At 42.6% G+C, this 13270-nt stretch overlaps 1 protein-coding gene across 2 annotated transcripts; it reads right to left on the bottom strand.

The window, feature by feature from the left end:
- Positions 1-6215: 6215 nt before the first annotated feature.
- On the bottom strand, positions 6216-12198 carry LSM6 (LSM6 homolog, U6 small nuclear RNA and mRNA degradation associated). 2 transcript variants are annotated; one of them, XM_048303334.1, is made up of 4 exons: positions 12129-12198; positions 11089-11198; positions 7882-7995; positions 6216-6391 (listed from the first exon to the last, which is right to left on the bottom strand). In XM_048303334.1, exons 2-4 carry the CDS (start codon positions 11180-11182, stop codon positions 6357-6359), a joined length of 243 nt encoding a protein of 80 aa, XP_048159291.1. In that variant the 5' UTR covers positions 11183-11198; positions 12129-12198; the 3' UTR covers positions 6216-6356. The 2 variants fall into 2 exon arrangements, with proteins under 2 accessions (XP_048159291.1, XP_048159290.1); XM_048303333.1 differs by lacking the exon at positions 12129-12198 and adding an exon at positions 11731-11855.
- Between the last annotated feature and the right edge of the window lie 1072 nt (positions 12199-13270).

The raw sequence follows: 13270 nt of genomic DNA, 5'->3' as shown, positions 1-13270 counted from the left end.
CAAGATATAATGAAAGTCTTGTAGTTTTCTCAGTGGAAGCAGAGCATAGTTCAGGGGGAGGGAGGACAAGTTTGAATTACTGATTCTGTTCCAGTATGTAATTGCCCATCCTTCATATACAAAAGAGAATACCTTTATGCTGTGTTGATGACTAATCCTTTCCTGAAATCAGCCAGTCTCTTACGGTTTTCCTTCCTAACTTATTCCTAAAATAAAGCATCCTTTGCTTGTAATTAAGCAGCAGCTCCAGACCTCTGGCAATCTGCAGGAGAAACACCAAACACGTTGCAACCATTCCAGCATGGTGGCTAGGTCTGAAAACAGTATTCCATGTGGGTGTGGGTCTTTGCATTGTGTTACAGCATTGCATGGTCTTCTCCAGCTGCTGTCATGGATTGGGCACATGATTCCATTATGCCAGCTCCAGTGAGGACCATTTCTCCACTGACTCTCACCTGGAAAATAGGGAAAAGCAGCCAAGTGCAGACCCTGAAACAGCAGTGTTCAGTGTTCCCCTGGAGCACCATGCAAAGCTGTGGGGAGAAGAGGCTCAAACAGATCCAACCCATCTATAACAGCATAGGATGTAGGGCAGTGTTGAACTGTCCACCCTCACTTCCAAGGCTGCAGCAGCCTCTGGCAGGGCAGGGCATGCTGCTGTTCACAGGTTCAGCTGCAAGGGTCAGATGGCACTGCCTGGACAGTGTTAATTGCTGGGCTGATCTGAAGTACAGCCTTACACAGCGTTCATCCTCACTGCCTGCTCTCAAGCACAGGAACTCAGTGGCTTCAAAGCCACAGTCAAAGCAAATGTCACAACCATCTCCTCCTCAGAGGTGGAAAAAGCCTGTCACAGTCACTACCGTGACACAAGCATCTACCAGCAGCCTCCAACTGCTCATTCAAATGCCAAGTGACAGGCAGATGTTTCCAGCAAGAAATACAGCCCTCTCAGAGCCTTTGGTTGCATCACCCACCAGGACAGCATTGCCTCAGCTTTCTCTGGCCAGGGCTGTGACCTGCTGGAGTCACTCGAGCTCAGCTGGGCTCAGCGCATCGCTCTGACCAGGGGGCCCAGACAGGCACTGCTGGAACTGGAGAGAGGATTGCCTTTTGCCTGTCCTAAATGTCTGTGTCCGTAGGGAGCTGGCAAGGAGAAGGGGACGTAAGACAACCTACACCCTGCCTATTGTTTTCCCAGCAGCATTTGTTAGTGGATTTCTAGAAGAAAAAGCCCCACAAACTACAGTTAGGAATTTAAAATAGCACTGGGGGAAACTGTGCATGCTCTATAATACCTTGATAATTAAGGTAGAATATAAACCATATAACTTGAAATTTGATTGCTGAAGTGCACAGAAGGATTACAAACCCAGTAACATTGCAGGCTCTTTGGTGCAGAAACTCTGTCCTTCTTGCAGATTGCTTCTACATCTCCACACCACTGGGGCACAACAGGGACAGCAGATGTGGAGCAGGTGCAGTAGAGATCAGTATGTAATATGGGCATGGATGTAAGAAACACAGAGCTGACACTCCAGAGCAAGCTGGTTGCTTCATTGACAGGCTGGGAAATACTTTGCTGCTGCAGGATAATAACGGTTTTAATGAATTAGAAGTCCCTCCTGGTCAGCTGGCAGCCACCTGAGTCCTGTGAACAAAGTTTGAGGGGGCTTAGGAAAGAGTGGGCAGGTTGATCAAGCAGAGAGCTTGAAGGTGGCAACAGTTGAGCCCAGACCACAAGGAAGTGATCATTAAACCAGCAAAGCTGGCAGCACCACCTTATTTAAGAATATTTCAAGTTATCTTTAAAACAAAGAGCAGTGGCCAGCTGTGAGATGAGTGGTTAAAAACCCATGGTAGTCCACACGGAGAATGGAGAACAAGCTCTACAAACTGGCATCTCAGGGTGACCTATGCCTGCCTGTGCCTCTGTGTTAGGGGAGACCAGGATGTTTTTCTGATGCTAGTTAGGCAGAGGGTTGGCAAAAGTACTGGCAGGTCCTTTCCCTTTTATCCAGTTGACTATTCTTGCTGTTCTTCTGTCACTTACTGAAGTGTGACAGTGACTAAAATGTCACTGCTGGGAATGAACTGACACATGCATGCAACATACAGTGTGAGCCTCCTTCCCTCACAAATTCAAAACAAAATAACCCTTTATTTTATTTGGTAACTGCTGCAACCTGGGCAGCTGTTCTGCTCTAGAGGAGGGGTTGGGGGGAGAGAAAGAGAGAGAGAGAGAGGGAGAGAGATAAGGCTTAGCAACAAACAGCTTAATGATTGCTTTATGAAGTGTACAGACAGCAAGTAGAATGAACATGCCCTCAGATGCTGGGCTCCCCACATTCCTGTGGCAACAGACAGAACCCACATGGATTTTCCCACAGTGCGCTGAGCAGAACAGATGCAAATCATCCATGGAGAGCTGCTCTCCGTTTTTGTCACTTGAGCTATTTTATAATTTCCATACACAAACCCAGTTCTATTCTAAAGGATGATCTCTTGCTGCTGCTCTGTTAGATAAAGGCAAGGCCAGGCAGGTGGTGTGATCACAGCACCGAGTGGGAGCTGCCTGTGAGCTCCGTCACAATGACCTGGCAGAGGAATCCTGTGGCCGAGGGTCCCTCGCTCAGGGTCAATACAGCAGCCCAGAAAATGCCCCCTCCCATCTGATTTCAGGCCTTGGAGAACAGTTTGGCACAGGAATCCTAGACTTGAAACTGCTGACTCCACAGCCTGCTTGTTTTCAAAACCAACATAGGGCTGGAGCTGGCCACAGGTGTGAGTCGGGGTATTAAAGATCAGGCATTGCTCTGGTACCATCAGTCATACGTTGCAAGGCTGTCACTTTGCAAACACTTTCATGCTTTCTTATCTCCCAGGAACAACACAGCTGTGGGGCACAGCTGGTTTTCAGAACTGTGAAAAAGCTTGAGGAACTAATGGGCAACTCAGAAAGGTTTTGAGTAGCTGTTTTGTCATCATAACATCACAAAAAAGATATAAAGAACTCAAATGAATGATGTTCAGAGTGGTTAGCAGTAGATTCCCTCTGAACTAGGAACCAGGTGGAAAGTAATTGTAAAAGTGAGTGGTAGTCAGGGTATATACCTTTAAAACAAAACCTTCCTAGCATGACCTGCTCCCTTTATATAGGAGCAACTCCAGGGCACTGCAGGCTTTAGCTTTGGCTGCTTCACCATGCAGTGAGTACTTGCCTTCTTCCAGACTTTCTCTAGTTTTTGTGAGGTATGCTGTGCTGCTGCTCCCAGCCAGGCTTTTGTTTAAGGAGATGTGGCTCAGTTTGGCTTTTCAAGTGCAAGGAACTTGTGCTGGATGTGGTGTGGGCAGGTAGCAAATTCATAGTTACTGCTCTTCCTAGAATCTGTCTGTGAACTGAATGTGTAGCTGAGGGTGGGGTAGTGGTTGAATGGCTGTGGTTTTATGGTGGGATCTCATTGCATAAAAGTACTATCAACTTGAGTGCAGCTTTAGTCTTTGAAATTCAGTAATTTTTGTTTGTTAGTTTTGGATTACTTAATTTTGGGTACATTCTTCCAAGAAAAGTGGACAAATGCTTGCAGGTTGTTCAAGGCACTTATATTTCATTGTCAATTCTGATCTCAACGAGCTTGATCCCCAAGTGAAACTGTTTTATACACAGGTATTGGGGCAAGAGCATCAGGATGTGGTAAATGATGTAACATAGAGGATACGAGTGCTAGTATCTCCTGCTGTCCTTTGTGTATGAAGGTGTATTGTGTTTATAAGAGTGTACTTGTATCTCCCAGTGGGATAAAGAGTTTATAAATTAGGCTGGGTCATCAAGACTTTGTGAAACATAACCTTTCTGCTTTGATGTTGATGTACATATATAATGCCATGCAACTCTGGATAGCATTCCAGGTGACATTCTGAAAGCTGTGGATTTACTTGCAAATGTAATGTTGTCCTACACAATATGTGCAAGTCAAAATCTAAAAGATAAGTAGAATAAATCCAATATGAGTGTTTTATCCAACCAAAACCAGGCTACATTTGAACACTGGACTGCCTAATTGAAATCAAGTTTAATGTTTACTTGATTTAAACATTGGGGTCGAAAAATGAATTCGAGGGTAAAATCTTGTAAAATAAACTGAAAGTCAGTGATTGTGGGAATTAAATGCTTCATTTCTTTTGCTACTTTTGAAATTTAAATATGAATTACAACAGCTGATCTTCAAGGCAAATCTTCCTGTCCACCTCACATAGTAATAGCGACTTCATGACCTAGAATACATTAAAAAACCCCTTGGCATGTAAACCACATAGTATTTATATTTATAGAGAGTTTAGTATGTGATTAGACCACCAGAAGTAGCAGATTACAACTGTTCTATAGAAACAGAACTGCAGTTAAAAAGTTAACAATGCAAATTCTTGACATTAAATCAGTCTGCAAAATGTGTTGCTATACGTGGGTAGGTGTGTGGAGAGGGAGAAAAATTTAACCCTGTATTAAAATAAAAACAAAAAACCAAACAACAAAATCCAGACAGTTTCCAGGACTGAAAGCAGACAGCAACCTGCCAGCTACATATAGATGACAAGGCAAATGAAAAACTGCATGCCCCACTTGGAGGTACATCTTCATTTTTAAAAAAAAGTCACTTACAGAAGAGCAAGCTGGTGATTTGTCTTATATCCTGGACCTTTTTCAACCCTTGTCACAAAATGATAAATTATTGAAGCATATTGTACAGTAGCAACTCTATTTGTGTGTTCTGTCATGGCTTCTGAAGTGCTTACTGTGGAAAGGTTAACTACTGACTGCAAAATAATTTAGAATTATTTCTCCATCTCAAAAAACAGTAAAATTAAAAATTTGCAGACCACATTCTCTCCCTTTGATAACTGGAATGTTACTATTCCCTGCTTGCATCAGAGCTACTGCTACTTGGGAAGAACGAAATAATGTTATATTCACATAGTTGTCTTGTGTTAATCCATCCACAACTAGAAGTACTTTTGTTCTTGGAGGCATTATAAACTGTCCAAAGAGTAAAGCAAGGCTTCAGAAAGCTCGCTTTAAAAAATTGGCTCAATAACCTCACCATGAGGTACATTACCCTAACTTGTAACTTTGTCACAAAGAACAAGAGAACATTCTCAGTGTGTGGATGTTAAGTGCAGAAACACTCAGGCAAAGAATATCTGAATGTTCAGAGTTGGTTTGGGTTTTTTTCTTGGCTGACTGCATGTGAAAGGAGAAAACACACGTTATAAATTGGAATAAGTATCCATGTAAAACTGAGCTGGATTTACTCACTGTGCTTTGATTATCTGGGAGCATTGTTGCAAAATACACACAAACAACTTCCCTCCCTGTTGTCTGCTCAGAGGCTCCCCCTCACTAATGCATACCCCATACTCTAATGCTTTTGTTCTCATTTCTGGCTAGACACAGAGAATATAGAGATGGTACCAGGTTGTGGGGGGAATGGATGGGAGAAAGAGGGAACTGGCTGGAGAGGACACATGTGGCATGTTTACAAAAGCTTTCAGATTCCTAGTGTGTTTTCAGGAGTAGCTTTAGGTATTAGTTAAAATGGCTTTTTACTGAAAAAGTCCATTGTGTCTGGTAGAGAAGCACAAGAAAAAGGTCACCCCAAGCAGAGGAAGGGTGGGGGGTACACAGGCAGGAGGTGAAGTAGCTACTAGGCTGTACTGACATACCAACTGAGAGCTCTTCACCTCTGACTGACTTCCTCAGCTGGCACAGAGCTTTCTTTACACCCTTAAGGCTTTTCTTCCATTTGATTCAATTCTTTCCCCACCCCTAACTGTTGAAGTGTCAGTGTTACATCTCTTGATTCAATCCACAATTCACGATTTTTTGGACAGCTGAACTTTTTACCCGACGACTCTTACTAGACTGGCATTTAAAGCTGACCCTGTGTTTTCCAAAGGGGACAGGTCATTGTCACCAAACCATTAGCATTTCCCTTCCCAACATCAGTTAACCTATTGTTTTGCCATAATAAAGGGCTCTGATTTGCAATTACTCCATGCCTGCTTACCTTCCAATCCGTATTTTTGTAACTGTTAGCATAATTAAATGAGCTGTTGCTTCAAATTAGTCTTGCAGTACTATTACATGCTTCTCTTTTATTTTTTTTTTTCTGTACCATGGAACAAAGCAGTGCTTTGAAACAAAAACATTCAGGCAGTTTACACCCGTTCACATTTATTTAAAAAAAATATTTAAACACTTGTGTATTTCACCTGCGGATTATGAACTACAAATCAAATAGGGCTCATCACTTCAAAGAGGTTCACAAGTACAAAAAAACAGCCTCCTTCTGGCATCTTCACATCCTCCTCTTCTGGGTGCTTATGTACAACACTGTGGAAAAGAGAAAGTGGCACACAGAAGAGGGCACTGGTAAATAACACACAGAAGCCTTTTTATTTCAAACATCTTATTTCCATGGCTTGTAAACCGACGCTGTAATAAATCCCATTCAGCACAAACAAAGCCAGGCAACTTTTAACTCCAGGTTTCAAAAAATGCCATTAGATCTAAACATTATGTATTACTTTGGTTCAGTATTTATTTTATTCATAGCCCAACGATGTTCCAGCAGATGTAGGCTGAACAGAGAACAAAGGTAGTGCCCTGCAGTATTACTGAGGGGAGCATGAGAGAGTTCCTCAGCAGCAGAATTACAGGTGTCAGACACTAATGCTGTGATCTTTCAATAAGAGCTGGAAATCGCAAGCACTTAAGGCAAAACTAATGATTAGTTATGAAGGAACACACATCCTCCTCCTGCTTGGCTGATGATATCCCCAGAACAGATCCATTCACAACATGATACTGTGCTACTAAACCTGGGATGTCTTCAGTTCTCTGTCCAGCCGGTTCTTGAGCCTTCTGCCTCTCATCCATTTAACTTTCATAACAGATTATTTCCTTAATTGATCCTCCAGCTGTAATGTCACTCCAGTCCTTAGCATAACAAATCCAAATACCTTGCAAAAAGCAAGGGTGGGCCTTGTTTCAAGGATTATTTCTCCACCTAAAATGCTTTTACACTGGTACCACATCCTCTTTGACTCTTTTTCTAACATGGGATTTGGTCCTTGTGTCTTTTTATTCCATCCCTCCATTTTCTTCCCAAGCAACTCAGTCAAACTCTGCTTCATTTACCTCCTCTTCAAGTCTCTTCACATCCGACTTGTGAACCTTTTCTATTTTTAGATACTCTTCTCCCTGGCATGTCCTGCTATTACAGCCTGATACCAGGGAGTCATTTCAGGAGCCTGGGATTGTCCTTGAAGTGCACTAAAATCCACCTACTGCACTCAGCTATTCAAAGGCTTGATATTAAAGCATGAGTGATTTTCTTAACTGGTGGTAAAATCTTTACTCAAGAGATGAAAATAGCCTCCAGAACTAAGGATCAGCATTCATTCAGTTCTGGAAAACTGCTTCACCAGAAAATATTAGTGTCACTGTAATAGCTGCACTGTAGCATAAATTTATGCAGTAGCTTGCCTAGAAAACACAAACTCTTATGGTGCAGAGGCCATCTAAGCAAGCAGTAAGTGCAAAAGAGTAAGCCTGTCAAACAGTAGAAAATAAGCTCCAAGGAAGGCTAGAAAAGAGCATGATTCTCTAAATGAACTTCAAGTTCAGAAGCAAAATGGACCACAGGAATGCAGAAAAGCACAGACCCTGGCAACTGTAAAAAGCAAATACTGTTAAGATTTCCAAGACGGGATATTAGTTTTAGGCTTACAGGCAGCTGACTTGCACCTCAACCACCCGTCAGATTCAGAATATCAAAACACAATTTGCTAATGTGCAGCAACAGAAGGAGTAGGAATTACCATTATTTCCTCGGATAAATGCATCCCCGTACTTGTTCTTTAATTGTCCATTTACATATTCTTCAGTCTGCTCCAGAGCTATGTTCATATATCCATCCAGGCAAGCCAGGACACCTGAAAACAGTGGCAGTTTAAAAGAGAATCAGCTTGAACTTACTTTAAAATAAACAAAAATGCATTGTGTTTGAACAGTACAGGAAAAAAACCCACCCTATATCTTTTAACAAACTAAAAATCCAAGCTTGGAGAGGTATCTTTAAAGAATTCAGCTGGGAGAGAGGAATCCCAGGCACTCTGGTAGCAATGTTATCAGTTGGTGTAAGAGTTGTGGGAGTAAAAAAAGAAGTTATTAGGGTATTACTTCAAAAGATGGACAATTTCCACTTTGAATGTTTAAGTTGTCTCTTCTCACTTGTGTTTTAAGCACCCACCAAAAAGAACCTGTGATATTAAGTGTAACTGGATAACCTAAGGACAAAGCTATGTAAACTGAGTTATCAGCAAAACTTGTAAAGGATATAGCTGAAAAACAACCCTTTCAATACAGGACACCATACACGTATTTGTCTTCATGCTTACAGATCTAGAAGAACACTGGCTGCAAGTCTCTGTTTTGATGTCAACAAAATTCTACGTATTTTTCAACAAAGGGCACTGAAATCTTCCCACAAAAATAAAATTACACCGTTTAGATAATGCAATAAAGAAAAAAAAAATGTCATTTGTAATATTAGATTATTTTTTGGATCAGGAAAACATGCATTTTAGTAGCACGCAATTAATACAGCTTTTGCAAGTTGTTTTATCTTCCTCTTGCCTGTGGGTTTTCCTGACTTCATCCTTGCAGAGACAATACTACTTAAATAATTTTCCCTCTGTTTGAAAAACACCTAGCTATTTATCTAGCAGTCAAACTTGAAATAATAGTATTTTGGCTGTACTTAGGAAGAGGGAGAAAACTCAGGACACATTCTCATTTTTCGGAAGTGTTACTGTAGGATCTTCCAGTTAATAATCAGGAATTCAACTTCTTCTGCCAATGTGTCATGGTTTAAAGATTATTATTTTCCTTTCTGTTTTTCTCTCTATTGTTTCCACAGACAGAGGAAAAACTGCTCACAAAGTGTCATGAAATGCACCAAAAAACCCAAACCAAAGTCAGGATTCTTTTCCACTCTAGTAATCCTGAGGGATCCACACAACAGAAAACAAAAATCTGTTTGTCCAAAATTAGAATTGGACCATGCGGATTTACCCAAGCTACCACTCAGTGGGCCATAAATGCAGTATTTACAAACTCTTGTTCCTAGAGTGCATTCATGGTTGTTTCATTCTCTTCCTCCTTTTCTTTGTGTTTACTCTTACACCACTAATAGCATCAAATATGATCACTGCCCATCCTGGCTAGCAATTTATCTGTTTTATCTGTATGTAGAGATGTTTTAATGTACATACCCATCTTTACACACAGAAATCATACATTAATGTATCCCTGATTATTTCCTAGGGCGTCCTGCCTTGAATATTTGCAGCACTTGGCAACGACTCAAAACATTTCACAGTTACACATCAACACTTGCATGAGGCCACGGTGGTGCGTGTGGGGCCTCAGAGGGTGGAGGCAACAAAAAAATCAGCAACACAGCCTGGGGGAGAATCTGGACGGATCTGCAACAATAGTCTGAGATGCTGTTTTGTAAATGTTTGGCTTTTACAACTGGTGGTCACATTTCTGCAGAAAAAAAACTAAGTGCATATTATTCAAATGAAAACACTACACAGATTTTCTGTCACAAGATCTAAAGGGTGCACAGGGAAATAAGGAAGGGAAGGGGGGAAAAATCCATGACAAATACGGGTGTTCAAGGAACTCTTGTTCAATTAATGTGGTGTTTGACTGAAGGCACATTAAACTAGCTTTGCTGAGGGGAAAGTTGAGTATTTCATCTACAGCATTTATAAATGGATCTTACCAAGGGAAAGGTAGCAATGGTCTCAAAGGAAATAGGAAGTACAGCAAAAAAACCAAATCCAGTTTGGCCCTGCCTCGTGTGTACCCTCAGGTAAATGATGACTCGCTTTAATGGACTTTAATGAGCTCTCTTCATTCTCCTGCACTAAAGAACTGACAGAGGCAGTGAACTTTTTAAGCCACCAACCCCACCTGAAGTGCTCAGACAACGTGGTTCTCAAAGAAATGAGAGACTGCAAATTTTGTAAGCTGAGTAACACTGAAGAGAAACAGGAAGTGCCAGTGAACACTCCACCAGTGAACAGAAACAAATTAAAACTGTCATAGCATAGATTCCTTGTCACAGAACAAACAAGTCTCCTCTCACAAGTGCTAAGCTAAGCCAGTTGAAGTAAACCTCTCTGAAGTAGGGATGTGTTGCAAAACCATCATGTTTAAGTAATTAGAGAATAAAATCTCTTAATAGAGCACAATAGAAAATACATGATTAGTTTTAATTGAGTTTGGATACTACTAAAAAAATTGGATAGGTTGATACTGTTATCTTAATGGGAGCAGGACCAGGACATTTCACTGCACAGAGAAGTTTAATCTGCTACTGAAAAACATCTATAATCCTACATACAGTCCACATAGGTATACTGGTAGGGTGAAGAAATCAGGAGTAAAACTGATGGGTTGTGTTAAAATGAAGTTGGCAAAAGCTACACTAAAGTTCTTCCTGTCTCTGTGAGTTTTGATCCAACACAGGTCTAGGCAGTTGTTTAACCAAGAATGTCAATAATGCTCTTACCCCTCGTGTAAGAATTCTGTTATGATTGACAGCATGGTTTACTCTGAAGCTTTTCTAGCCCAAGATCTATACTAGGAAATGGAGAACAGAAAGGTGAAGAAAAGTCTAGTTCCAACATGAGGTGCTTAAAGGGGGCAGCTTGGCCATTTCAGGAGTTGTAATTCCAAACAATCTTCCCAGTATCAGTTTAGAAACTCCAAATCATTCAGTTTAGTCATCTGTGACCAAGGACACTAATGATTTAGATCAGTAGTTTAAATCTCTAAATCCACTGTTACCCCCCTTTTTATCACTTTCTCCTTTACTGTCACCATTCTGAGATCTCTGTTCTCACACTCCACGATTCTGGATCACACTGTTTTTCTTTTCAAAATCAATGCATCTATTCCAGTTTCCCCAATGAATTACTTTACTCACTGTGAGAGACAGATGGAGAACTTACCTCGATAATCAACTCCAGAATTTAATTTTACAACAACTGGCCTTCCAATGATTTGTTTTAGGAAGTCACTGGGGGTTTGCTTCCGTAGACTCATCCTGATCTCAGGTTAGCTGAGAAGTGAAAACATTAGGATAAGAGACATGCTTCCACATTGTTTTAAATCCTCCGTACAGACAGGCAGACCCCTGATCTGTCACGCTTTCAGCAGGAGAAAATGCTGAAGGAGATAAAAGCAAAATCTTAAGGGTTGAGATGGGGAGACAGAGCTCCTATAGTCACTGCAATAAACTTTCCCTTTGGCATTTTTATTACTTCTTAAAGTGTAACTAAAAATCCTTGTTTGCCCCACTGTGCATCTGTTAAATTTCAACAGCGCCAAAGGCCTCATCGTCCCTAAAACCTTTTGCTAAAATGGTTTTAGAGGGCTAAGCCATAAGTAGGTGTTGCATGTCTTTAGGGGCGGAGGGAGCAGTCCATCCATGTCTGTGCGGGAAGAGGAAGAGTAGTTTTGATCTCAGCTCACAAATACAAGAAAAGCATAAATTTAAAAGGATGCCTTCAGATGACACAGCACACTAAGTTAAGGCTTGTGATTAAACCACAGAGAAAAGATGCTGTGGTTAAAAAACGCAGCACACGCACCCAGTTTGCTGCAAGACCCCCTCTGTCAGTGTTCGCTTGACTTCTGCTCTTAACATCGTTTTGTTCTGTGACTTCAGTCTAAGGCAGAAAACACCCGTACGGTGCCAACTTCATTTCGCTGCTTCCTGGGGCAAAGCGCAATGGGCAATTCCAGCCGTGAATCCAGGGATCCTCACTGTTTCCCTACCAACACCCACTGCCACCAGCGATGCTGGCGCCCCAAGGGCTGGGTCCCTTTCCCGGACCACACACGCACTTGGAGCCGCTCCCCCCGTTTGGAACCCTCGTGTTCCAGCCCGGCCCCAGCGCCCCGGGGGAGGTCCCGGCCGGAGACCGCGGCTCCATGGCAAGCCCCCACGGAGGGCACAGGCGCGGCCTCGGGCCGGCCCCACACTCACCGCCCGCCGCCTCTCCCGGCGCTTCCCGCGCCCCTTCCCGGCGCTCCCCGCCCGCCGCGGCCCCGCCCCGCTACGGCGGCCGGGCGGGACAATCCGCGCAGGGGCCGGAGCGGGGGGCGGGGCCGGGGGCTGAGGGCGCGCTGCTCTTGCCTGTGGAGGCTCCCCCGAGGCGCTGAGGCCGCGCTGCGGGGGGATCGCGGGAGACGAGCCCCGGTCCCTCACGGACATGGGGGTGGTTTTTTGTGTCTTGCTTAGAGTTCCACACAATATAACGTCCCATCGGTTTCTTACGGAGAGAATCTTACAGGAAAAAGATGTCTTGTGGGGAAAAACCCCACAGGACCAGTTAGGTTGGGAAAGACCTCAGAGATCATCGAGTCCAACCTGCTAGTCAACACCCCCATGTCAACCAGACCGTGGCACCGAGTGCCACATCCAGTCTTTCGTTAAATGCCTCCAGGAGGTGACTCCTCCACCTCCCTGGGCAGCCCATCCCAATGTCTAATCACCCTTTCTGTGAAGAAGTTCCTCCTAATGTCCGATACGATCCAGTACATTATCGTATTCTACTCTAATGAGATCCTGTTGATTCCCAAATAATCTTGTACTTACTGGAGACACAGTGAGCACCTCGCAGGTGTCCTGTCCAGGAGCAGACACGAAAGTGCTGAAGGTGCCGCTCAGTTCATTTCGCAGAGGAATTGGTGAACATAGAAACCTAAGAGATTTTTTTTTTTTTTAAGTCACCTGGGAATAACTTGCCACAAGGAGAAGCCGAATTCACCTTCTACTCTTCTACTTCTCCCTGTCATCTCACTTGTTTTTCCTGCTTTCTCCCAGCTATCTCCTGATGTCTGGAAAATACTCTTTTTTTTTTTTTTTTTTTTTTTTTAGGATTTAGTACTGTGACAGGAGTTAATCATCTGTGAAAGCTTCTGGACTGTTTTGTTTTGTTGGGTTTTTTTATTCGTCCATTATTGATTTAGTATCTTTCCAAACTTCTCAGTTCTCATGATACAAAGAAAATATACCATGGCTTTTCAGAAGACAGATTTGTATTCTTGCTTCTTTCTAGAGTTATCTTCTCTTTTTGAACACGTGTCCAGTAACAATTTTTTCTCCAAAGCTTAGACTAAATGGCT

This window comes from Corvus hawaiiensis, chromosome 5 (genome assembly GCF_020740725.1).
Source record: "Corvus hawaiiensis isolate bCorHaw1 chromosome 5, bCorHaw1.pri.cur, whole genome shotgun sequence".
NCBI lineage: Eukaryota > Metazoa > Chordata > Aves > Passeriformes > Corvidae > Corvus > Corvus hawaiiensis.
The sequence above is the reverse complement of the archived record's forward strand: the minus strand, read 5'-3'. Positions and strand labels throughout refer to the sequence as shown.